Source organism: Dermacentor variabilis, chromosome 6 (assembly GCF_050947875.1).
Source record: "Dermacentor variabilis isolate Ectoservices chromosome 6, ASM5094787v1, whole genome shotgun sequence".
NCBI classification, from domain to species: Eukaryota; Metazoa; Arthropoda; class Arachnida; order Ixodida; family Ixodidae; genus Dermacentor; species Dermacentor variabilis.
In genome coordinates, this window is record NC_134573.1 from 152,698,539 (window position 1) to 152,726,277 (window position 27,739).

A 27,739-nucleotide genomic window follows, 5' to 3' on the forward strand; every position below is an offset into this window, starting at 1 on the left:
TCCCCCCTCTCTTTCTCACACTCACACGCACGCGCGCGCACACACACACACACACACAATTCTTAAAGCTTTACATAGATTAAGATATAACGGTACAACCGTAAAGTAAACAAACGCCGTCATATAATATGGAACATGCCATGTCCAAAGCAATAAGAAGAATAAGCAATAATGTTGACAAAATGCAAGCCTGTAGCGACTGCTTGGCAACCGCGGAATCGATGTCATCCAACAGCTGAAACGAGGACAGAAGAAAGGCGATAAGGATCATGCAAGTCAAAGAATATGTTTGTTATACTGGTTTTCTAGCTACATCAAATAATGTGCACCTATTGGCCGGATTCATCGGGGTGTCCGGCTTACAATTGAACACCGCTGCAAAATGTGGGAAGTTTCTAGCCGGCACATTGCACTCGTCTCCCTTCTTGGGCGGTGTCTTGGCGCACTGTACGTAGCAGAAGGTGAGAAAAAATACCTGCTCGTCGTTGTAGTCTTCCATGTATGGGATCCTGAAGTCCACCAGATTGCGAAAGTCGGTGGACACGGCGTCTTTAAAGGCGGCGTAAGACAATTCGAGAGCGGTAACGGCCGGAATCAGGGCCACGGGCTCTCCATCGGTGGGGCCCGTGGTGGTGCCAAGCTTGCAGCTAGTCTTCTCAACGTACCCGGCCGCGGATTGCGACGAGGAGGGACCCGTCATCCATTTAACCTCGCTGCCGTTGTGCGCAACACCAATTCCCTTTGCGTCAAGCACCTTCATTATCTCCCGTGCTGCGACCGAGCCCCAGGCGGCGTACAGAATCGCTAAGGAAGCCTCCATGTAGAACAACGGCGGGTACAGGCTGGCCACTGCGATCTGCAACCTGTTCGGAAGGTACAGGTACCTGCTGAGCCCGTAGCGGGGAAAGAAGCGCACGCTGTAAGTATCTGCGAAGCGCGAGTCGTTTCGCAGCCTGCGGCGTATCACCGAAGTGCTGACCAAGTTCGCCACGAAATCCTTAGTGATCGCGTCGGTGAACGAGGCGTACAGGTGCTGCTCGCTCTTTTCGCGAAAGAACTCGGGCGACGGCAGCACAATGCGGGTCATGTGGTCCATCTTGAGCCAGGCCTCCTCCTTGACGGTCTGGTCGACCCAGGTGAGGTTTTTGACCAGCTGCTTCGACTTTTCTTTGATCCGCTTCAAAAAGCTGTTGACGTGCCCGGGTACAGTGCCGAACTTTTCGCTCAGTATCTTGTGCACGCTTAATACGCCCAGCTTGCTGTCGACGTAATGCGCGCAGCCCTCCGTCATCCGCCGCTTGACGTCACTACGGAACCGCAGCTCTGGTTCGCCCACGACAGCCCATAGGTGAGTGTGTATGAAAACCCAGGACAAGCCGATCATAAGTGTGCGCTTGTGGCGCGAATGATCCGACAGCAGCTTCTCGAGGCCGGTGAGTATACCGACGTCATCGACTATGACCGTGGAGTTTGCCGTCCAGGTGAACTGCTCGTCGTGTTTGGCAAGCATATCGAGCCACATGCCGGAGGGTACCGACGGTGTCTTGCTCTCAAGAACGCTGGCTGTGAACCACTCCTGATTGAGATCGCGGAGGTGTGAGCGAGACTTGATGTCGAGGATCGTTTCCTCGATTTTGCGAAGTTCTTGGACGCTGATGCCCACGTCGGCAGACTGATTGAGGACGTTGAGGTGTTGTTGCACAACTTTTTCGTACTCTGTGTCAGTCCAGGGTTCCGAGATGAGCTTCATCCAGCCAGTGTTTTGGCGGCTGCGGCTTATGAGAAGGACGGATCTACCATGACTTTGGATTGCGCTCACGTCGAAGAAGAAGTTCATGTCCCACCTGGTGTGAGAAAAGTGGTATGCATACAGATAGTGTTATTTGGGTTTTCTAGGGTACCTTATTAATGCGATATATCAATAAAAGCGGAATTCACCCTCTTCGGGGGTATCACTGTCTGCCCTAACTACTTGGGCCTATACCGAAGGCACTGCAGTCCAACACGGTGTCTCAAAAGCTATCTGTAACGAGGGAAGAATGCGAGAAACTGGTTTCTGATGCGTGCGCCAAACGTTTCAAAGAGCGCCTTTGGCACAGAAGTGTGCGTCTGATCATGGCCTAATAGTATGACTATTGGGCAGCTGTGCTGGAAGACAGAGGTTTGATCTTACCATCGATCACGCATTTCTTTATAGCATTATAGGCGTATGCGAGCGCGTCTGCGGACGTGTCGCAGTGTGCATGAAATCGCAAGTTTGTAAGAGATACGAGGTGCAGATATGTCACTTGGCTAAATGAGACCGTGCAAGGTCAGCCGTGACCCACGCGGGCTCAGCTGTGGAGGCATCTCAAAAAAGTGACATTTTCGCCCGAAAAGCGAAGCATCCATTGCGATAGCAAATTAGTAGACAGCTATACGAAGTAATGGTAGTAGTCTTATCGGCCGTATAAAGTTGTAAACGTTCGCTTACTAAATAAATTAACAAGCATGGTGTCATGCGCAAGAAAGCAAACACGAGCACACTTCCCTCGATGAACGCGCACACTCGTTGTCAAAACGCCGGATTAAGAAAACGCGGCAGCAGCGGGGAGCCAATTCACCTTCGTGCTGCGTCCCACATGAACGTGAACTAAGCCGCGAAAAAGCGTACACGAAGCTATCGGCACTCCGGGCACTGTGTCGCCGTCGCAGATCGCTTTCAATTTAGGTCTGCGCGGCCGTGTGCGTCCGCGCCATATGCAGGCGCCGCTGGCGTAGAACGACCCCCCCCCCCTTTCCCTCCCACCCTCGATGTCTAGCGCGCGACGGAAGACGGCGCGCTTCTTCCCGCTTTCTTCCCTTGCACGCGCGAGACGGAGCCACCACCGTCGGCCTAAACGATTTCACTCGCACATACAGCTTACGACGCGCTGTAACGATGCTATCTCCCCTGGACTTTATATGTGATATCACGGCGACGGCATAAATGCGACTGGAGGGTAGATACCTGTATAATTGCTATCGCAATAAAAAATTAAATCCCGAGGTTTTACGAGCCAAAACCATGATCTGATCATGGGACACGCCGTAGTGAGGGACTCCGGTTTAATTTCGACCACCTGGGGTTCCTTAACGAGACGCCATAGTCATCACAATCTAAGTGTACATCACAATCTAAGTGACGGCGCAGTGCCGTCACTCCTAGTTCTCGCGTACGCAAGCCGCTTGCGTCCCCTAACCTAAAACTCTCCATTGTGTATGTGTCACTGGGTACGCGGAGACTTAACGGCGACGTATCTTTGTATGTTTTCGTGTACCACTGCCAAGCCTCTGTAGCATGCGTCGGCCTAGTGAAGCCTTCCCATTGGCTTTTTGCCGGCGCACCCAACATCCGAAAGATGCTAAATAAATATATTGTATTGTATTGTATTGTATTATATTGTATTGCATTGTATTGTATTGTATTGTATTGTATTGTATTGTAATGTATTGTATTGACGCCGCCTGGTGATGCAGCGTGTCCAGAGGGAAGCGCGAGAGAAGAGCTGGGCTGCAGCACAGGCCTCATACGTGACGCATCCCAGTGATTAGTAATACTTGGATAGTCAACGTAGGTGAGTTCCGCTCGAATGTCTTGGTCCTCCCACACGACTCGAGTATCGCTTATTTTTTAGTATAAGTATCGGTTATGCACAACCTTCGCGCTCGACACGTCTTATTCAATATTCAAATATTTTACTCTCTTCTAAGCATCTCTACAAAACGTTCTTGGCCGAAAGTTTGAGAGCTACGTTCTATCACTTATATTTCGTGACAAATGCGCTATCTCAGACAAAAGTGATTCACTAAAGTGATTCACAGTTCGTTGTTTTAGTACTATAAATTGATTTTTTTTTCGTAATGAACATTTTCGACAGGAGTGAATTAGTGTTGAACATAAACCTTGACTTGTTCCAAGACGGTTTCAAAAATTCGAAGTAAAATTTTGGGATAAGGCGGTAAAGTATGACCACCAAGGTGGGTCACTTATTCAGGAAATTTTTGAGAAAGAATGCGAAAGGCTTCAGTGAAATAGTTTTGTATTTAAACTGCTTGTTTTACATCCAACAAATGTCATCATAATTGGTGGATGGCACGCAAAGTGACTTCTTTCTTTCCAAATACTTAGACAGGTAGGTTCTATGTATATTTATATAGGCTCTTAAGGCAAACCTTACTCTAACTTCTGAGTGAAGTGATCATAGTAAGCAGATAACACAGTGCATGTAATCAAGCAGGGCTGACCGTCCTATAAAAACGGTATACTGCAAAGCTACTCGTGGGACTGGAAGCGCTTGAAAGTGCTATATGCGTGTTTTCACGGTTTCGTTAAAGAGCTAAGAGTACACCATTCGCTAAGCTTACATTCAGGGAAAACGGGGAGAATGTTAAGACGGAACCTGGGCTCGTGGCTCCTATCTAAATACACTAGAATGGAGAGACCGTTTCTTTTTTCTTTTTTTTTTCACTAACCACAGCACCAAATTACGATGCACCTTTTTTTTTTTTGCATTGGAAATAGAATGGTAATCTTATTTATATCGATTGTGTTATGCATAACTTCGCACGCACAATTTATGGTAATATCTAGTGACTGCTGTAAGCGAATTTTCGATTTAGGCCATCAATTTTTTACGAAATAGTGTGGAAAATTATGACGCTTAAAAAAACGAAAGTCGTAAGTTTACAGCTCCGTAACTCAGCAAAGAAAACAATATGACGATTCCGTAAACTACATCTAATAGTACATGTAGAGCGGACAAAATTTATATATTATACGTCGCTATCAAGTACAACATTAATATGTAAGTAGGACTTTTGCAAAACCATCGTAAACGTTGTAACAAATTCACTTAAGATACAAATAATTCTATGAAATTTTTCCGCTTTAGATTTTCTAACGGAAGAAATTTACATAACTGCGATATCTGTTTTTGGTGCAATGTTACGGATTTGTGCTTCGTGCTTCTATTCTTTTTTTCTTGCATAGATCAGTTTTCTGCAATATTTTTTTTTAAATCCACACCCTAAATCAAAATTAGGCTCCCAACAGACGACTAGAATGTAACTCCCTTTCTCTAATGCCACAAATCTTATTCAAGTTAATAGGGTCCAGCGTCCAGCCCAGCGATTCAAGTCTATTCAAGTACCAGCGGTTGTTTCATAAAAATTGTGTCTGCGTTTTACGTGTATTTGAATAGCCGACGCCGGTGTTGGCCCGAGGCGACGCTTCCTCTTAACGGTGATGTGAAGGCAAATTTTGTAGTGCGCCATTTTATTAGCGGCTAAATTAAATTTTTCGAGACCGTCGTTTTTCTGTCTGTTTAGAGGCGTAATACGAAACGCTTGCAACGTTTTTCCGCTGCCCTGAAAGAAAGAACCATAGGTGGCAGCAATATTTAGAGTTATATGGCGGCCGTGTTATGGGGGACGCGTAGGAAAGCTAAGTTTGCTGGTGAATACTTTGCTGGGAAAATATTTACTGAATAGTCGTTCTCTCCCTACTTTTCTATATTCATGCGTTGTATATACAGGAAGCCTATAGTTGGTTTTCCAGGTCTTCTCGGTGTCACGTTATTTATACTCTATTATTGAAGCGGGAAGCAAGTTTTGTGTGATGTACGATAAAATCCTAGGCTGTTATAACTTAATTAAAGCCTTTTTAGAAAATTACTTATACAATTATTTCAGAGCTTACAAGCATACTTTCCTAATTGAGTCGGCACTTTGAAGATTGTCGATAAATACCTCAACGTGGCACAAAAGCGTGCAGATTTCGGCTCATTGGTGTGCATTATTTATTGATGGACAGCGCAGCAAAAGCCCAGGGAAATTGACGTCCTGAGGAAATAGGGCCACCTCATGTGTGACGTGGAGATGAAGTTAAAACGGCGTGATTTGGTTACGGGATTCGCGAAAAATTCCTTAAGCTAATGCACTCGGAAGCGTTTACGGCCGTTATCCGCAATATTTTTTGAGTCCAAGCCAGTGGTTCCACCGAATGTGAGTTCGGTAAAAATACTGGCAACGTTATCGGCGATGTGTGGCGAAATTTTAACCTGTCTCAATTAACAATGCTGTTTGAAAGTGATTACTGAACCCTCGTTTTCCCCACATTCTATGCGTTATACTAAGTTCGTAGGAAGCATATCCGGTCCCATTGATGAAATAAACGAGGCACTTTGTTTATATTTGGCGAAAAATAAAGGGCAGATTATAAATTATATGTTCACAAAGCTCGAAGAGTATGGCTCAAATTCTCTATTTGGACTAAATTACATATGCAAGCGCTCCACACCGTTATACGCCTGTGTCACGAAAAGCGCAAAATTTAGCCAGCCATCCTGTGGAAAAACTATAACCGCTAATGAAAACAAATTTAGTTCAAAGGAGTCGGGCATTACGGCCAATGTGCATGCGAAGTTATATACATGTGACTAAAGTGCGGCTTTTTCTCGAAATTCCTTAAGCAAGTGCTCGAGAGGGTTCTATACGCGGGCAGTTAGGTTCTAAAAGGGCGAGTCACTTGCAGGGAGCGTTTTAAGATATGTGGTTTAATTACAGGCTGTTATTCTGATATAAGTAATGCAGCTTTACTAGAAAAAAAACAGATTCGTTGCAAATTGGTCTGCGATTCTGCAATGCTTAAACAAACGTTTTCCTCAGCAGAAAAAAAGTGTTCAAATTGTGCCCTTTTGAACTGAACTGAACATACTTTTAAAAAATTTCCTCTGACAGCGCCGTTCCGCCTAAGGTGCGTGTCAGCAATAGGCAGAAATTAACTTTATAAATAACTGCAATATCCAGGTGGCTAATTGAAGAGATTGTCTAATGACATTTTTGATTGTTCAGTTTAAATACCGTCTTATAATTGCGACATCGATGATACACAGTCGGGCTGTCATGTTTGCTTGAGGAAAAAGAATCCTGAGCTTCCCAGCACTTCTGAGATACATACGGCCTTATAAGATTGCTTGCCGCAAGATACATTGGCTTTGCAGGTAAGCTTTGCAGAATACGCGTAGGGTATACTTCGGGACGATGTTAAGAGGAACAGCCAACGGACGTGTTTGCAGATTTGGGGCACGCATATCGCTAAAGTGCGCTAGCCTTAATATGTCTGCTAGACAGAAATTTCTAATTTGGTGCATGCGTGCTAATGTGAGCAAATAAAATGTTATGTAGGGAATTCTTCAAACTACTCGCCGGGACATTGCAATTTGTCATGTAAATAATGTCCACCTCATCAGATGACATGAGCAGACCGAAGGCTCTACGCAATTTAGTTGAAACAAATTTAAGAAATCACCTGCAGCATTTAGCGCTCCACGTTCTAAACTAAAAAAAAGAAAAAGCTGTTTTGACTTTCAGAAAAGACACCTGCTATATTGAGCGCGCGCCACAATGTGCCTCAGTGCCAAAGAAAATTTCTAGAACGCCAATAATGAAATTGCCCGAGAAATCAAGTCTTTAAGAGCCAAAGTGTTCACGCGCTTACTCAAATGCGAGTGCGAAATCATCGTTTTATGACCCGTGATATCTTAGATAAATAAATTTAGGCGTCTCTTGCAAACTACTTGTAGAACGTTCCGCTTTGCTATTAAGTAATATAACAGACTTCCTTTTATACTGTGCATATTTCTTTTTTATTAGAAGGCTATGAGCGTAGCGAACGCGGCATTTTCTTGCAGGCGAGTGCTAAGCGGGACATACATACTTTGCCAGTGGTGAAGAACGCTTACGTTCGTAGCGCTGTGAACGTAAGCGTCATAGGGATAACTAAGAAACATTTATTAATTAGCGTTTTGTTATAACCTTGGGAGACATGTTTGGAGGCATGGAGCAACATGTGAATTCACCCCCGTTCTTTAAAAACCTTTTAAAGTCACGCATAGCCTCAGATATCTACAACAGAATTTCAACGCCCCCACATCCATTCAATAGCAAGGTCAGCGCGCCGGGAGCTCAGCACCGCTATGACGTCACACGGAAACGCCGTGTGACGAAAAGCGCGCCGATATTTTAACTGCTGCTTGTAGCGGCAGATACCACTATGACACTTTGTCCTGGCAAGCATCTGCCTTGACGTCATATATCAGTATTTGACGCGACATGACAACATCCAAACTTCGCCATGCGCTTCGTAAAGGGGGCGTTCCGGCGCTTCCGGCTCTATCGGTTTCGATATTTGCTTGATGAATCGTTGAAATTCGCTGATGAATGTGTCAAATTACGTGTGCGTGATTTTCTAAGACTTCTGAAAAAAAAAGGGGGGAGGGGATTGCATTAAAATACGACTGCCTTCGAATCCGCAATTTCAACGGCCCCCAATTTTCTAATAAACAAAGTTGATCAACAAACTTCTCATTCTTTAGAAAGTAAAACTATTACCGTAACAGTATATTCGCCTCGTCTTACAACTCAGCTGCAAAAACGCCACGTTCGCTAATCTTATAGCTGTCTCATTAAAAAAGAAATGGCATAGTCCATAAAAGAGGGAGGGAGACACTGTGCATACTGTCTGCAGACGAAAACCACAAACAAGTTTATACAGGCTATCTTTCTACATCTTTCTTTCGGTCATTTCGCTTACGTGTAGGTGTCATTATGTTTATACAGTCATCCTGCATTAGTACAAAACATTGTTCTTACTCCCTTATAGAGCAGAACCTATAGATATTCGTCAAGAACTAAAATGCATAGGTATGAATAAGCCATTTGTAAACAGGCCTCAGAAAAATTGCTTTATGATTTTTCTTTAGACTTCATAAATAATATGTTCTGCGGAAAATGCAGCCTAACTGAGTCTCAGGAAAAGACGAACAGAAGTAAACTATATTACGGGTTCCTCTAGAACTCATTACACGCCCTTGCCTTATAAATTGAAACCATCGACGGGTTGACCACGCTGGTCTGTCACACATACGTAGTATAAATGATTCGCACCTCATCGCCAGGTCCAGCATCAGGTCGAGTGGGTGCAGCTTTTCCGTGGGTTGCTCTTCCGGCCACATCAATCCCAACGAAGCCTTGAACTGGAGGAACTCCCGCAGGTTCGTATCCCTCTCCTTGGAAGCGTTGACACAGCTATCGTAGAACGTCTCGGCCGCGGTGACGCGCTTGCCTTTTTCCTCCAGCTCCTCGATCAGACTGCGTCGGCAACAGGGTGATTGACTCGTGGGGTTCAAAGGGATACCATGCAGTCGGTGACAACCCTAATAATATCAGGTTACATGTATGCTGTCCACCTCAAACACAATTTGCATAGATGCGCCAGCCAATTCGGTTTGCCCATTCCTGTGCCACGAAGCGTTGTTGCGTGTTTAAACCGGGTGTTTTCTCCGTACGGATCTCTCTGTGTCACTGGTTTTAGGGTAAAACCTGAAGGTCTTGGCAAATTTTCTTGGTAATCCTTATGAGAGTGCGTTTTTTTTTTAAATTCTGCACTTTTACGCGCCAAAACCACGATACGATCATCAGGCACGCCGTAGTGGGGGAGTCTGGAATAACTTTGACCACCTGGGCGTTCTTTAACGTGCACCCAACGCACGACACACTGGCGCTTTTTGCATTTGAACCCCATCGAAATACGACCGTCGCGACCGGGGTTTGATCCCGCGGTCTCAGGCTTAGCAACTCAACACCAAAGCCACAACGCCAACACGGCGGGTCAAATATTAGAGTGCTCTGCCAAGGGCAATATTTTAACTTGAACCAATGAGCTTCTATCTTCCAATTAGCCTTGCAATTACGTTAGAAGAGCATAGTCATTAAGCTGCGAGTGGACTCCGTGAAGCTAGCTCGGCTCTCTTTCAGAGGTGAAGGGCAGGTCCACTGCCTTTTTGTGGCTGGAGCTAGCACTGTTATCAACGACTATAATGAGAAACACTTTTTCACCTGTATTAGTAAACTACTCTTTTGCAATACCAATAACGGAACTCTTAACACGAGAAGATGACGATTGATGATTGCTGGATGTTACTGCCGCAAGGGCCAGATGTGTCCAAAGAGCGTCAATGCAACGGTAATTAGCTGTCAATAGTGCATGAACTGTGAGTATCGAAGGGCAAATGTAACACGGTTCTATAGAGGCCTAAAAACACGCAAAGTGCGCCAAATATAGGCACAATAAAACTATGACAATGACACCAGAGGGGTGAGAGGTGCCATGATCATAAAGTATATGCAACGAGGAAATGATATGCAAATGATATGGGTGTCAGCAGCACTATGTGCCTCTGCAGGACCCTTGAGCGCAAGTGCCAGGATGCTCGTGCCATGCAAAAGCGTATCATCGTAGAAATAGCCTCCAGTGAGAGTATGTGCTACGAATCTCTTGGCTTTATAACTTTCAGCGTCATGAAAGAGGTTCAAAATGACTTTACTGTGAAAAAAAAGGTTCTTTGCCAAGAATCATTGTCGAGTGTAGTGTGATTTGCTGTCAGTAGGCTAAAGAAAGGTGTTCTTTTTTTTATCTTTCAGCGTCTGCTTGCAGACACTCTAATAAGGCGTGGACCACGGGGAGCATCTTGGCGCATTTGCCACAGATAGGAGGTTCGTCAGCAGGTAAGAGAGTGTGTCATATGTGTGGCCTATTCTAAGTCGGGAGAAAATGACCTCAGTTCACCGTATTTTTGTTATTGGAGGCCAATGTCCCCAATGCGGCTTAAATAAATGCAGATTATTTGATGTTTCAATGTTACAGGTTCGTTGCCAACAATTCTTAGTTTCTTCTTTATTTTTCCTTCGCAAGAATGACTTAAGGTCCATGGCAGGAACGGCAACGGAAGTGTTGCTAGATTGCGTTGCTATCGCTGTGGCAATTTCACCTGCAACCACGCTGCCGTCAAAGCCTCTATGTCCAAGCAGCCAACATATTATAACGTGTTGCTTATATGAATAAGTGGCACGTAGCAACGAATAAAGATAATTGATTACAGGGTTATTGTGTTTATGCGAGGATATTAAATGTTTCACGACGCTTATGAGGAGCCCGTGTATACAATTGCCATCTGTAGGTTTGATTTACTGGCTTACTTTACAGCCGATAATATTGCGTAGGCCCCTACCACGAACTTAACACGAGAAGAGGCTCCGTCATCCGAAAAATGTGCAACACGGAAAGACGGGTGGCGACGCCGTCGTGAAGTTCCCGCACCAGAATCGCCGTGACGTCAAGAAATTTAGCGGCGTCTGTTAGGGGCCTTGCTAGTTGTTTATCGACACATATGAACAATTTCGTATTCCAAAGGAACCAATAATTCAGCATGGCACGTTTCGGAAACCTTTACCGAACCAACAAATACGGGAAAATACCTCGAAATGCACGACGTCACACTGACGTAACCGGCTGGGTTTCAGCACGAAATTAAAAAAAAATGGAACTTTCACCTTCATTTTCTCTTCTAACAATAGGCCTAATGTCGCTTAACTAAACGAATAGAGAGTTCTCCAAGAATACTTTATCACTATAAATTGATTTAAAGCTTCTCATGAGTGTCCCTTCAAAGGACAACTGCAATGCAATTTCACTTTGGATGCATAGGGGATAGATGGGTAGTCTGTATTTTGTTGAAGCATCCTTGGCAAAGCTGCAAAGCTGGTATAATTATATCATGGTTTCACTGACCCTCTTTAAACGACACTTACATACCCATTGCGACGATATTTTGGGAGGAGTAAAAAGCCGAGTTTCAGATAATTTAGACATACAGTAGCCTCTGTGCAAAATTTTACTCTGGAAATACCAGCGTAAAGCACAGACCCTATTCAAACCGAAACGGAAAAGGCTGCCGTAATCACTAGCCGGAGGTGACGTACGTCTTAAACTGTAGAGGACCAGCTCCCGGGTCGTGTGCTGCCCTAGTTCGTATCGTCCCCGTGTATCAGCGAACAGTTCCCGCACGTTTGCGAGCCATACAGTTAATATACTGCCAGCTGCTTCGTTCGCTGTGGCCACGCCGTTGCGAGCCCGCGATGTCCTTTTAATGCGAAGCCTTCTTCTGCGAGTCGAGCCGGTTTTCTGTATCTGAGTGCCTGCGTTCGATGAGCCAAGCCTCGATGCGTACCGCCTCCGCTTGGAGACAAGCACCTTGCATGAGGGGTCCAAGGTGCCCTTGGCGCCTTAATGGCCCGACAGATGGCCAGTGTGTGTTGTGAGGCGTCGATGATAATGGAATGATCATGATATATAGTGATAGAATAGAGCACGCTGTTCGCGATTCAAGAAATAATTATAATTTGAAAGCGGCAGAGAAAGTCTCAAAAATGTAAGTTACGCGAACTAACGGTGAAGCCTTGGTACGTCGGAGGTAGTATATGAGATTATAGTAAGTATGTCGGCTCTTAAGTAGCGCATACCTATTGCTTAAAATTGCAGTTTCTATATAATTAGGTCATTGCTCTTTATTCTATGCGTATTAGGAAATAAAGAAGGTCCGTGCTAACGAGCGGCGATCGTGTCCTTCAATGCATATGGCGGCGGGATTTGTATAGAGAGGGCTCCTTCCCCAGTACAGTTCACCTGTAAACAAATGCGAGTACCGGGACAGGGGATGCCCGGGCCCATTTTGATAACCGGGGGGTAACGGGCGGCGCGGCTTTGCTTTTGAGCCCACGACCTCCCCACAGTCGAGGCGACGCTCAACCACGAGACCACGGACGTAAGTGTGCGCGCAACGTGTGCGTGTGCAAACGTATACACGGTCCAGCTAGAGAGAGAATGCCAAAAGGAGTTACGCACGTTTTCATGCTTTCAGCCATCAGGGAATCTATGACCGATTCGTGGGTGTCTTGCCACTTCCCGCACGTGTAGCTGTAGAAGTCGACGCACGGGTCCACGTTGTGGTCGATGGCCCTGCTGACGGCCATGCCGTGCAGTTTGCAGCCCCTGCCGTCGCAAATGGCCACCCTCCTCGCCTTCGTGGCCTGCGGCCTGAAGTAGTAGATGATCCCGGCCGCAGCGGCGACTAAGGCCACCGCCACCAATGCGACCCCCACGAGAATCCTGTTGCGATTCTTCAGCTCCGCATTGGCGGACTCGATGATCTGCATCGCCAAAGCACGTGTATTTCTTGTGGAGCCTGCCCGCTGTCGTAGGCAGCCGGTATCTGGCTAAGAAAAATGCTCGCGAATGGCGCAGCTTCGTGAATTCCATCGCAATATGGATAAACTAAAAGTCGAACAGTAGGTCTTGACAATCTTGAAGTTCTCCTGAAGAAGGAAGTGAGCTCCTGGTTTGCACTTGACGCAACGTAACTGATAAGAATGATAGGTGTAACGTTAAGGAATAAGAAAAGAGCAGATTGGGTGAGGGAACAAACGCGAGTTAATGACATCTTAGTTGAAATCAAGAAAAAGAAATGGGGGGGGGGGGGGGGCATGGGCAGGACATGTAATGAGGAGGGAAGATAACCGATGGTCATTAAGGGTTACGTACTGGATTCCAAGGGAAGGGAAGCGTAGCAGGGGGCGGCAGAAAGTTAGGTGGGTGGATGAGATTAACAAGTTTGCAGGGACAACATGGCCACAATTAGTACATGACCGGGGTAGTTGGAGAAGTATGGGAGAGGCCTTTGCCCTGCAGTGGTCGTAACCAGGCTGATGATGATTAGGATGATGGTGATGATGATAATGACGATGATGAACTGATAAGCTTATTACAGCTGCAATTTATTGAGAGCCGTAGCCATAAGTACTTATGGTTAGTTACTTCGGAAAACATTACATTTTAAATGTAATATTTAATGTGCAATGAACTTTCTTGCGGACTATTTGTCATAAAGCAGTTTCATTGCAATTAATAAAAAAATTTGTCCGACCACGAGAAATCTTCATGTAATGCTTGGTTCAACGTCAACTGGTCAAACGTGGTTTAACTTTTCCACTACAAAACACAGTCTGCTCAGAATTTAATATTAAAAGGAGCATTTGCAGGACGTGTTTAATAAAAAAAGTCGCAGTTTCGCCTCAAAGGCACAGGATTAATTGCGATAGCAAATTATTAGACAATTATATGAAGTAAGGTTAGCAGTTTTATCAGCAGCATAAACCGCTGTCAACATTCACTTACCGATTAAATTAACAAGGACGCGTTGTCACGCGCGCACAGGCAAACACGAACACATCTCGCTCGATGACCGCGGACGCTTGCCGTCAGAACGCTGGCGCGAGGAAGAGTGGCCGCAGCGGTGAGCGAATTCCCCTTCAGGCTGCCTCTTGTGGACTAGGCGCACGAGAACGCGACCTACGCGAAGCCATCGACTACTCCGGGTCACGCAGCCTTCGAACCAACCGCAGATTACCTCCAAGGTGAGGGGCGCCCGCGGCCGCGCTCTGCCGGCGTAGCCGGAGTAGAAGAGGAATAGAAGAGTACTATAAAAACCCCTTAAACTTCGTAAAGTTGTGCCACGCTTTGAAGAATGCCGCCTCCTCCTCGCGCGCTCTGGCCGACGCCGCGTCGCTATTGGCCTAATAGTATCACGTGGGCCCTCGCGCCGTGCATCAGCGCCATTTTTGCTCGAGAAGCGTCTGAGGAGTGGCGAGGAGCACACGTCGGCGCCGTTGCTACGCTCGAGCGGTGTAGGTGGCGCCACGGCCGAGGAGGGAGCGTGAAAGAGAGAAACGAGGATGAGTGAAGGCGGAGGAGGAGAGTGTCGCTACTTTACGAAGTTTAAGGGGTTTTAGAGTACTGCCCTGCCCCCTTTCCCCTCCGCCCGCCTAGTGCGCGGGCATTTCCCCGCTTCTCCCTTGCGCGCGTAAGACGGCGCACGCCTTCCCAACCCTTTCAGCCTTGCGCACACGAGAAGACGCCGCCGCATCAAGCCACCATCCTTCTCGCAACTGAGAGCTGGGCGAGTGGGTGTGGTTCCATCCTAATGAAAAAGTGTGCGAAAAAGACGTAGACGAGAAAGACAGAAATGACAAAGACACGGGGGCGGCTCGTGTTTGTCGTTTCTCTGTTTGTTATATACGTCTTTTTCGCGCACTTTTTTGTTAAAATGGCTCCTTCTCGGCTCACCCTCGCAAGATTTTCTTCGCACCTACACCAATGCGGCGCGCGGCCGCGATCTTCTCGCATTCGGACTCTATACGTAACAGCACGGCGACAGCGACGACGACGACGGTAATTCGCCTGGAGTGTCGCTTAACTGCTATCGCAATAATATAAGAAGGATACTCAGCCGCACAACGCCACAGCCGTAGGCACTCGGTCACCACGACTTGTGGCTTCATGAGTACTTTACTTCAGTAGCTTTCACAGTGGCGTGCCACCCCCGCCGTGGTTGCTCAGTGGCTATGGTGTTGGGCTGCTGAGCACGAGGTCGCGGGATCGAATCCCGGCCACGGCGGCCGCATTTCGATGGGGGCGAAATGCGAAAACACCCGTGTGCTTAGATTTAGGTGCACGTTAAAGAACCCCAGGTGGTCAAAATTTCCGGAGTCCTCCACTACGGCGTGCCTCATAATCAGAAAGTGGTTTTGGCACGTAAAACCCCAAATATTATTAGTGGCGTGCCATGAAACTAATTCAGCTGTACATATCGTGTTGTAAGTGCGGAAGGTTGTGTTAGCGTTGTCATCATCGTTGCATGACTCAGTATGATATGGTAATCTTAGATGAGCCCAAGTTTGTAATCACTTTTCTTCTATGTATGCAGAAATTGGGAGAAATAATGAAACGTAAGTGGATAAGGCACTGGGGGATCGAAGGGGAATAGGGTGCCCAGGCACCCTGTCCCTTTAGAGCGTTTTTAGAGCGCCTTTGTTGCGTGCGAAGCACTATCAGTGCTGTTCCAGCGTCCAAATGCATGGTGCGGCTAAAAGGAGCAGCTTATCAAAAAGATACATTTCGCTAGACATTTGTTACCTCGTTGTAACTTCACCGCACAATGTCAGTGTATATAATAAATTGACTGGTATATTCGAAACAAGAGAGAGGTTTACAGGAAAATGGAGGTTTCGAGTGATTATAGGGTCCCCGAAACGGTATTGAAAAATTTTTCAGACGCGCAGAGTACAGCTACAGTAAAAGATTAGTGCCAGAATTTAAGTTAAACTTCTCGTATTGAGAAAGCTACGGGCGATTACAAATTACCCTACTCCTTAGCCATGCTTTTCCTCCTCAACTCGTCCGCCCAGTTACAGAGGCTAAGCTCCGTCTTCACTGGCTCTGCGCCGGGATGTGACTTCGTGTCATCTACTTCCGGTTGTCTTGGAGCCAGCGCGTGAAGCCGCTGTAACCTCTCCGGTATAGTACGCCTCTCCGCTAGCCGCCTGGCCGTCGATCCTCAGCGAGAGATATTGAAGCAGCGTGTGTTGCGAGCTTTCTGTCGCAGCTCCGAGTGTTTCCTGTATTCTGGTAACCGCAGGCGAGCGGTTACCTAAAGCCCCTCCATACTAAAGTTAAACTAAAGCCCCTCCATACTACGACAGCTGTGATGAAGGGGCTTTAGTGCAAACGTGAGCGCTCTGGACGGTGTAGCCACCTGGTGGCGCGGAGCTTATTGGGCCCTTACACGGTTCGGACAAATTTAATAGACGGGTAGAATACAGCTACAGTAAAACATTTGCGGCACAATTTCAGCGAAGCCTCCCATATTAAGAGAGCTACGGATGATTACAAGTTACCATCCTCCCAAGCCATGCTTTCTCTCCTAACTCGTTCGCCGATTGATCGGGGCTAAGCTCCACCTTCACTAGCTCTGCGTTATGATATGACATCGTGTCGTCTATTTTCGGTTGTCTTGAAGCCAGCGCGCGAAGCGTGTCGAACCTCTCCGCTAGCACGTTTATGCAGTAGCCGCCTGGCCGTCGGTCCCCAGCGAGGGTTATCCAAGCAGCGTGCTTTGCGAGCGTTCTGTCGTAGTGCCGAGAGTGTTCGGTATTCCGGTAACCACTAGACATTTAGCGTGTCCGCTATTCCGGCAAACCGGAGACGTTTGGGCGGATTACCAGACGGTCGGGGGCGTAAACGTGAGCGGCCAGATTGGCGGCGCCAGCTGGTGGTGCAAAGCACAACCAACTAAATACAGAGCCAATTACTATAGTCTTCTTAGCTGGGGTGTAAGTTTTCGACAGCGGCCTAATTGTGAACACAATTACGTGCTGTCGAAAATTTGCACCAGCAGCGAAGCAGAATAAAGTAGGTTACTGTAATTTTAGCTCTGTGTTTGACTGATTTAGCTCTACAACACCAGGCGGCTGCACCACTCCGGCCGCTCACGTTTACGCCCCCGACCATCCGGTAATCCGCCCAAAACGCCCCGGTTTGCCGGAATAGCGGACACGCTAGAAGTCTCTAGTTCAGGCGAGGTGGGCGTTTGACGGATGGGTGTAGGCGTAAACTAAAGCGCCTCCATACAACTACCGCTGTGATGATGGTGATTTAGCGTAGACGTACACAAGCGGCCTGATCGGCCTGCACGGTCCAGCCACCTGGTGGTGCAGAGGTTAAGCAGCCAAGCACAGAGCTAATATTGCTGTAAGCAAGAGGAAAACATTTCAAACATTTAAAGAGACAACGTGTTCACGATTACGCTCCTGCCGAAAATTTACACCAGCAGCAAAGTAGAATACACTAGGTTACTGTTGTATTAGTTCTGTGTTTAGTTGAGCTCTGCACCACCAGATGGCTGCACCATGCAGACCGTTCACGTTTGAGCCACCGCTCATACCACTAAACTCCCAGTCCACTTGCGCTTGCGTTTACCCTAATACCGAACACGCTATACTATATTGAAGTAGTAGAGTTTTAGGTTAGGGGACGCAAGCGGCTTGCGTACGCAAGAACTAGGGGCGACGGTACTGCGCATGCGCAGACCGCTACGTCTACTTGCGTCCTTCGGTTGTTGGAGGCGGCCGAAAACATCGCTGCCCCCGTGGAAAAAGGAAAATTTTCGGCACTGGCGTAATCGTGTTGCTGCCAAAAATTTACACCCGCAGCAAAGTAAAATATACTTGGTTACTGCAATATTAGCTGTTCTTGTCCGTTTGAGCTTCGCGCCACCCGATGGCTGCACAATGCAGGGCGCTCCCGTTTACGGCTCCGCCTCAACCCGCCTGCGTTTACCCGAATACCGGACACGCTAAACCTCTCTATTAACTGCTTTTAATAAAGAAGGTTTATTGTGCTTTACTTCATATGCTTGATTTCATATTTTAATGAATGATAACGCAGCAACGATCAGACGTTGATGACACTGCGAGCGGATGCGACCTCACTGCGGTTTGTGTTCGGGGCCGCTAACCTATAACGTGTTTCTGCTTGCGTACGCAAACGCCAACGCACCCAAGAGCTAGAGGCCCCTACGCCTTGCGTCCTCAAAACTAAAACTCCCTTAATTCTCCGGCGCGAGGTGACGGCCGCAAACGCGTAACCCTGGCGCCGATCGGATACCGACAGTCCGATGCGCTACAGCCACTTCGCTCCTCTGCCGCCTTGTGTTAGGGTTGGCGTCTGACACCACGTGGCGACAGGTCATTCACCCGACCTGCCTGAACAAGAGCCCACGTGCACCGGAGGGGTCATTCACCCGACCTTCCCTGCACTGGAGCCCACGTGCACCGGAGGGGTCGTTCACCCGACCGGATTCGTCGCTGAGAGGATCGACCTCTCCTGCCCGTGTTTGGTATTGCAGGAGGAGGGGCCCTCTCTCCGTGCCTGTCACGTGTCATCGATGGAAGCAAGATCCCGCCCACACTTGTAGAGAGCTATTTAAGGGGCTCCGAAATGTACTTTGATATATTTCTTACTTGAGACTTCTTACTTCATGCTTTCCTTATTTTTTTTTTCAACTACCTTTGAATAAACCGTGCAAGTTTCGCACTAGCAAATCGTCTCGCCCCTGCTTGGTCACCATGATCTACCGGATGCCTGCAGCCCGCCGACAACGCCACGCTACCCAATAAGTAATGTCGGTCGAGCTTCGTTAGGCAGGCGTCCCTACTTCTCGGCAGCAGTACGGTACGCTTCCCTGGAGTACGCAACACTTGCAGAGGGACACGATGTCGCAGCTTGACATATGGCCGATTGCTGTTTGCAGCCCACTGTGCAACAAGGGCGAACCATGGCCCTCCCGGAAAGAAACCTCGAGACCAACACTGACTGCACAGTTCGCGTTAACACGGAGCACGTTGTAACACAAGCAGACGACATTTGCTGTGGCCGGAAGTGACTGAGTGTAGCGATAAACTGTCGTTGTGTATTCTCTTGCTGTTACTTTTTTATAGAAACAAATTAACCAACATTCAAACAATTACGAACAACATTTGTTCACCCGAAAGTTGGAAAAATTATTGATGACGCCCCGCGGGTAGCCATTCGGATAGCTCGCCCTACTGACGTCAGATGGACAACACACGTTAATAGGGGTGGGTGGATTTTTTAAAACCTGATAATTTTCTTAAGACCTACCCTAACTACTCGGTATCTTTGCACAAAATTGTCAATATAGTTTCAGGGTCCCTTTAACAGTGGTAGAACAAAGAACGCCACAGAAGCTAACGTATCGACAAGGACTGACCAAGACAAGTCGCCTTGTCGAAACGTTGGCGTCTTTAGCGTTAAAGGAATAGATGCTTGTAAAGATTAGATTCGACGATACAGTTTGCGGAAGGGCAATCAGTCTTGCGTAGAGGCAAGCTTGAGCTCAGAAAACGTGTCAAATTGCTCACAGTTTTTCTGGCCTGCATGTCGGTCTCGTGCGACGTAAGCCTTCTGTTCGAGCGTTTTGACATCTCGGATACCGCGGCCTCTACGACGGGCTTTGTTTCCGCAGGGACAGCCACCTGCGAGGAGAGAAAATGCAAAATAGATAAACATAGTTAAACAATACTCATGCATATCTCGCAGTGAATAATAGCCCGTCGTTTTGTTTCCAATAGGACAGGCTCTACCGTACGGCGGGAGCAAGCGAAGCATGTGGACAACCGTCAGTGCGATGGACTTCGCATGTGTGTTTGTGTAAAATGCAAGTTTTAGTAACATGCGAGACAAAGTTGCCACAGTAAGATGAAGTCAATGGGATTAACTGTGGACGAACAAGAGAAACCTCAACCTGGAGTGAAAGCTTCTGCAAGAGGACTTGTATTCGTCAGCGCGACAACTGTGAACGATTACGTTCTACGGTCAGATTGTTTGCAGATGATTGCGTGATATACAGGCAAATAATTGAACCTTCTGATTCACTTCAGTTACAATCGGACTTAGACAAGATTAACAATTGGTGCACGCAATGGCAAATGGAAATTAATAGCTCGAAAACAAAAATCGTGACATTTACCAGAAAAACTGACCCAGAACCTTGCCATTACATTCTAAACGGCATGACCGTAGAATCGGTACCGGTCATAAAATATTTAGGGATCCATTTAGCATCCGACCTTTCATGGAACATTCACATAGATACGGTCATTAACAAGGCTTCTAAAACACTCGGATTTCTCAGACGCAATCTGCGTTCAGCTAATGCAGACACTAAGTATTTAGCATACACCACATTAGTGCGCTCGCAGTTGGATTACGCCTCTTTGATTTGGAACCCATACCAGGCATACTTAATAACAAAATTAGAGTCTCTTCAATATAAAGCCGCTCGATTCATATCGAAGAACTACTCGCGTACGGCAAGCGTTACTGAAATAAAGAAAGCTCTCAAGTTACCTCTTTTTGAAAGACGTAGAACGCTTTCCATACTGTCCTTTTTCCACAAATTATATCACAGCCACTCTTCCTTTGCTATATCCCGTCTCACGCCAGCGCATCGCATGTTCCCACGCACTGACCACCAACTCAAAGTCTAACCTATCTTTGCTGGCACTAACCTCTTCTTTCATTCGCCGCTCGTCCTAGCCATCCGTCAATGGAATCTTCTGCCTAGCACCATTGCATCTGTCATTGATTACGAAGCGTATGTAACCAGCCTGAAATGTCACCTTGAGCTGTAACCTTCATTCTTCCCCTCTCCTCACTTCATACATGCGTGTGTATATATAACGCTACTCTCTGTAACAATTGAATGTTTGTTGATGATTGTTGATATGTATCTTTATATTTTGTTTTTCTCTTCAACATGCTGTTAATGGTCGGCGACTTCTGTACACATCGTAGTACTGCGTTGCTTTGTACTAACTGTTGTCCCCCCCCCCCCTATGTAATGCCTGCTGGGCCTTTAGGGTATTTGAATAAATAAATGAATAAATAAATAAATAAATAAATAAATAAATAAATAAATAAATAAATAAATAAATAAATTACTGCCTTGACGAATACAGGTCTCCTTGCTGAAACATCGACTTCAGTCGGAAGCTTCCTTAGTTCCGTCACTCTCGATGACTTAGCAACATGTAACACGCAGTCATTTCAATACATCTGCTTGTCATTACTTCCAGCATCGTTCGCATCAGCAAGCAGTAGCCACAAGCCTTGGCGCCTTTTGTCCAGATTTGTCTCCCACCAAAAATGTCTCGAATAACTAAAGTCCGCCCCGATATAGTGCGCGATATCAAAAAGCAATTCCCTCCTAGTTTTTTCGTAGCGTACGTATATAGCGCTCTTTCATGGATGCACTGCCAGGCGTATTTCGGCACGCCCTGGTCTAATCTCAAACTTCTGTTGTATAGTCCCTCAGAAAGGGCAGTATCAGGTTCTCTCGTTGTGTCACTCATATGACATTTTATCAGAGCTTTAGGCAGCTTTAAAGGGACACTAAAGGTTAATATTAAGTCAACGTGGACTGTTGAAATACCATCCCAGAAACCTCGAAACGCTTGTTTCGTGCGAAGAAGAGACTTATTTTTAGAGAAAATGCGTTCTGAAGCGTCCGCGTACCTCTAGCGCAGTTCAAATCCCCCGCCCTCCGATCGAGGAGTATTGACGTCATGGTCTCACAGTGACGTTGCGCCGTCGGTGAGTAAAACTGCTCCCGCAGACGGCGCTACGGCTTTTCTGCACAAAACGCAAACGCGCGGCCAGAAACAGAGCCAAGACAGAGCCGACAGCAGCGCGAAAGCGGAACTATGGTGGGTAGCGGAAGGGAAAGCACACGACGATAAACTGGTTCTTTATTTTATGACGCCAATTTCAATGCTCGTTGCAATGGATGACCCTGACAACGACACATTAGCTCGCGATGCTGGGCTCGAGTTCAGCGATTTAAGCAGTGATGAACGTGACCTGCTGTTGAGGGCTCGCGCTGCCGGCGTCGTTGCGTACTACTACGACGACGGCCTGCTTTGAAAGACACTTCACGCGACTTCAGTAAGTCGGTGTTGAACTCGTAATCATCTGGACGAAAGTGCAGCGAGCACACTACGTGATTCTTCGGCGCTTTGCCAGCGCGCTGGGGCAGAGGTACGGCACTTAACCACTTCGAACGGAGAGGTTCACTCGTTGGTACAGTGATAAGTAACGTTGGATTCGCCGTATTTGGATCCGGACTGCTGGTACGATCTGTTGGGAACTCGGCGCTGACGCCCGTGGTTGTACCTGGGTCGCAAGCCCCAAGGGTAGCGTTGGCCTGGCGGCCTGGGGTACAACTGCAAGCATCCGAAGGTCCCGGCAAAGCATGAGTCGACAGGTAACAACGAAACAACTTGTTTATTTTAACATCGCAAAGAGTTGGCGGTCAGGTTTGACCGAAGTAGAGAGACGGGAGAGCACTTCACTCAACGGAAGAAATCGGAGCCCTCCTCTGGCGTCCGGGGGCAGCTGTTTTTATACTCTCGCAGTTGAGGGCAAGAAGGAACCCCTCAAAAGACGAGCACGTGAATGTACAATGGGCTAATGGTGACGCACACTGTCGTAGCGACGCCGTAGCACCATGTCGTGGCGCTGCGCACGATCTCGTAGCACCTGGTCGTGGCGCTGCGCAGCCCACTGTCGTGGCGCTGCCGGTCAGACACAATGACTGTAACGAGAAGATGGTCCCTGCTTTGGCATCGCCTGTTTCGGGCACAATGACTGGAACGAGATCCCTGCTTTGGCATCGCCTGTTTCGGGCCCAATAACTGGAAGGAGATCCCTGCTTTGGCCTCGCCTGTTTCGGGCACAATGACTGGAACGAAATCCCTAGGCGGTCGCATCGCCGCAGACGCGCCTGGAAACACCTGGCGATGAGTGTTGCGGTGACGACGATCGGGCCAAAATGTCCGCCGCCCCGCCGCCGTCGCGCCGGCAAAACCACGTGTCGCAGGCGAAACGCAACAGACCGCCCCGCCGGGGAAAGGAGATCCCGATGGACAGGGGACTGCATCCGCTGTCCGGAGGGATGTCGCTCGATGATGCTCATAACCGAAGTCGGGCGTCCCTTGACGTTTCTTGAGCGCAGCGCACAGAGAAGGCCTCGTTCTCTCGTTCAGGTTCGCACGGGACACTGCAAAGTGACTTCGGGAGAGTTCACATTTTTGTTCTCGTTCCCGGCAAGCGTTAGAACTACGCTGAAAACTCAACCGCTCAGTCAGCAAGCACGGCACAACCCTCACTAAGCCCTGCCAGGCTCTTTCCCCTTTTTATACCACTGCCTAGTTCCTTACAGTAGTCTAGCATCACTCAGAACGCGTCCACAAATTGAAAAATTGCACTAGAAAGCATATCATCACTTTGAAACACTAAACAAAAGCAATATGTTAAAAAAAATCCTGCCTCAGGAAGAAAAACATCAGTAACAAACAATTTTGAGGCTGATTCCTACGTTAGGGGCTTCGACTTAAGCCATCGGCGTTACCGTTGAGACTCCCCTTTTTGTAACGCACCTCAAAGGAATATTGTTGTAAAGCGAGGCTCCAGCGCAGGAGGCGGCCATTTTTGGGAGAGATGGTCTGCAGCCATTGGAGAGGGCAGTGATCTGTCTCAATGATAAACCTCGAGCCGGCTAGATAGCATGACAATTTCTGAACGGCCCACACGAGACATGCACACTCTTTCTCGGTGGCGCTATACGCCTGCTCACGACTGGTCAGCTTACGACTAGCATACAGGACGGGGTGTTCTACTTCTCCATTTTCCCGTTGGCACAGTACAACGCCCATGCCTCGCTCACTAGCATCGCACTGAACAATGAACCCTTTTGTATAGTCTGGCGATCGTAGCACAGGCTGGCTTGTTAGGGCACTCTTTAGGGCGCTAAAAGCTCTTTCCTTTGTCTCGTCCCAGACGACTGTTTGAGGCTCTGTCTTTCTTAGAGCATCCGTCAGGGGAGCCGCGATATCAGAGTACCTAGGGATGTACCTCTGATAGTAGCCGGCGACACCTAAGAACGACCGAATATCGGTCTTTGTGCGCGGTTGCGGAAAGTCTCGCACAGCGGCCACTTTTATTTCAGAGGGGCGGCGACGACCCTGACCAATCACGTGACCGAGGTAGACAACCTCGGCCTGTGCTAACTGGCACTTAGGAGCCTTTACTGTCAAGCCTGCTTCGCGCAGGCGGGTTAGCACTGCCCGCAAGTGTGTCATATGCTCAGACCAGGATGCGGAGAATATCGCTACGTCGTCTAGATACGGTAAAGCGAATTCTTGCTGTCCCCGCAACACTTTATCCATGAGACTTGAAAAACAGTATGGCGCGTTCTTCAAACCAAAACTCAACACTTTAGGACGGAATGTTCCCATTGGTGAAATGAACGCCGCATACCTACTAGCCTCTTCTGTAAGTGGAACCTGCCAATAACCCCTGACAAGATCTAGGGTGGAAATAAACTGAGCGCTACTAACTTTCTCAAGGCGCTCCTCGATGTTAGGGATCGGATAAATTTGATCCTTAGTGATGGAATTAAGCCTGCGGTAGTCGACGCAAGGACGAGGTTCCTTGCCCGGTACCTCAACTAAAATCAAAGGGGAGGTATAATCACTCTCACCTGCCTCAATAACACCGAGCTGTAGCATTTTCTTTACCTCAGCCTCCATAATATCGCTCTGGCGGGGTGACACCCGATACGCCTTGGATCGTACTGGCTCTGTGGAGGTAAGTTCTATATCATGAGTAAGTACAGAAGTCCTACCAGGCCTCTCAGAGAACAGACCTTGAAACTCTTGTAATAGCTGGTGTAGTTCGGTTTTCTGCTCAGGCGACAGCGGTGCTTTACTGATAAGGTCACTAATGACTTGACCGGTGTCTTCCCTGTTCGTCACTGAGCCTAGTCCCGGAAGCTCGACCGGAAGCTCTTCAGGAACGTTTACCATCATGCACACCACTGCTTCCCTTTGTCTATAAGGTTTGAGCAGATTACAGTGGTAAACTTGCTGTGCTTTCCGCTTTCCTGGCAGACTTACCACGTAGTTAACGTCCGACAGTTTCTGAACAATTCGCGCTGGGCCCTCCCACTGCACGTCTAGTTTGTTGTTTAGCGATGTGCGCAATATCATGACCTCATCGCCAACCTCAAAACGACGGGCCCTGGCTGTCCGATCATAATAAACCTTGGCCCTCTGCTGGGCCTTTGTCATTGCTTCACCTGACAACTCCTGTGCCCTTCTTAAGCGTTCGAGGAGCTTAAGCACGTACTCCACCACGACTGGGTCGTCGCCCCTACCTTCCCATGATTCTCGAAGCATGCGAAGCGGAGATCGAAGCGAGCGACCGTACACCAGTTCAGCTGGCGAAAACCCCGTAGCTGCATGCGGCGCGGTCCGTAAAGCAAACATCACCCCAGGCAGACACAGCTCCCAGTCAGTTTGATGTTCAAAACACAAGGCTCTCAACACGCGCTTCATGACGGAGTGGAGCTTCTCAACGGAATTCGACTGTGGGTGGTACACTGAGCTGTGTAACAGCTTTACCCCACACCTTTCGAGAAAAGTTGTCGTCAAAGCGCTAGTAAACACTGTGCCCTGATCTGATTGAATTTCTGCAGGAAAACCAACTCGCGCAAATATGGACAGTAGTGCATTAACTATCTCAACTGAGCTGAGTTCTTTAAGCGGCACTGCTTCAGGGAACTTTGTCGCTGGGCAGATCACAGTCAAAATGTGTCTGTACCCCGTGGCTGTTACCGGCAGAGGTCCCACAGTATCAATAACGAGCCGTCTAAAAGGCTCCGTAATGATAGGTACCAATTTCAACGGCGCCCTCGATTTGTCCCCTGGTTTGCCCACCCGCTGACAAGTGTCACATGTCCTCACGAAATGGTCTGCGTCCCGAAAACACCCTGGCCAATAGTACTCTTGCAAGAGACGGTCCTTAGTTTTCTTAACTCCTAGGTGTCCGGACCACGAACCCCCATGTGACAAGCGCAACAGATCCTGACGATAGCATTGAGGCACGACCAGCTGATCGAATTCCACTCCTCTGCGGTCTAGATACTTCCGGTACAGGACTCCCCCTCTTTCCACAAAACGCGCAGTTTTCCTGGCGATACCTTCTTTGACATTGCAGCGCACGTTTTCCAGGCTGCCATCCTTTTTTTGCTCGGCTATCAAAGCCGACCGGCTGACTTTTAGCAACCTATCAAGTCCGTCTGACGTAGGCGCGATGAGCAAATCAGTAGATAGCTCTTCTAACTTTCCCGCGTCGGGATTTTCCTCTCCAGTATCTGGCGCCTTCAACGCTACAGACTCAATTCTATTCTGTTCGGGCGTGCTCTGAATATCAGCTTGCTGCGCCTCTGACCCTTTTTCGTTGTTTGATAACGTCGGCCCCGCAACTACCGCCTTTGCAGCGAGCTCCCGAACCTTCGATCTGGTTAAGGCCTGAACACTAGCTTCACCAAACAAAAGCCCCTTCTCGCGCAGGAGGTGATCGGACCTGTTTGAAAATAGGTACGGGTACTGGGGTGGCAGCATAGATGACACTGCCGCCTCTGTCTCAAGCGCTCCGAAAGGTCCTTCAATAAGCACTTTTGCTACTGGCAGACACACGCTATGAGCTTCCACGGCTTGCTTGATCCACGCGCACTCGCCCGTGAACATATGGGGTTCTACGTAAGACGGGTGAACTACATCCATCGTAGCTGCGGAATCGCGAAGCACTCGGCACTCTTTCCCGTTTACGAGGAGGTCTCGCATGTAAGGCTCAAGAAGCTTCATGTTCTCGTCAGTGCTGCCTATTGAAAAAAACACAACTTTTGGTGTTGTTTCCGGACACTGCGCCGAAAAGTGACCCGGCTTCTGGCACGTATAACACAAGCGCGCTCGCCTCATCTCGAACCGCTTTCTGCGTTTGGCTGCCGCCGTCTCTTTACGTTTGGTCGGACTGCTTTCGCTCGCATCCGCACTACGCGTGTCCCCCTTTAATCTCATGGGTGTGAACTTTGGCCTCTCAAACTTGGAGCCAAATTCACCCTTTTGACCGTCCTTAGCTCCGCGAGCTCGACGCGTCACAAACTCCTCGGCTAGCTCAGCGGCTCTAGCCACCGTACTCACGTCTGGCCTATCCAAGACCCAGTATCGCACGTTCTCCGGTAACCGACTATAAAACTGTTCTAGCCCGAAACACTGCAGAACTTTATCGTGGTCACCAAACGCTTTCTCTTCTTTGAGCCACTCCTGCATGTTCGACATAAGCCTATACGCAAACTCTGTATATGACTCACTTTTGCCTTTCTCATTTTCCCGAAACTTCCGACGGAACGCTTCCGCAGACAGCCGGTACTTTTTTAGCAGACTCGATTTTACTTTGTCGAAATCCTCTGCTTCCTCTCTATCCAAGCGAGCGACTACGTCGGCCGCCTCGCCGGGTAACAAAGTGAGCAAGCGCTGTGGCCACGTTTCCCGAGAGAACCCC

The 27,739-nt window shown here is 48.0% G+C and overlaps 1 protein-coding gene across 1 annotated transcript; it reads right to left on the reverse strand.

Moving 5' to 3' along the window:
* Positions 1–270: 270 nt before the first annotated feature.
* Positions 271–19,805, reverse strand: LOC142585506 (neprilysin-1-like). Its single transcript, XM_075696300.1, has 4 exons — positions 19,696–19,805; positions 12,764–13,068; positions 8,968–9,171; positions 271–1,844 (listed from the first exon to the last, which is right to left on the reverse strand). Exons 1-4 carry the CDS (start codon positions 19,756–19,758, stop codon positions 293–295), a joined length of 2,124 nt encoding a protein of 707 aa, XP_075552415.1. The 5' UTR covers positions 19,759–19,805; the 3' UTR covers positions 271–292.
* Between the last annotated feature and the right edge of the window lie 7,934 nt (positions 19,806–27,739).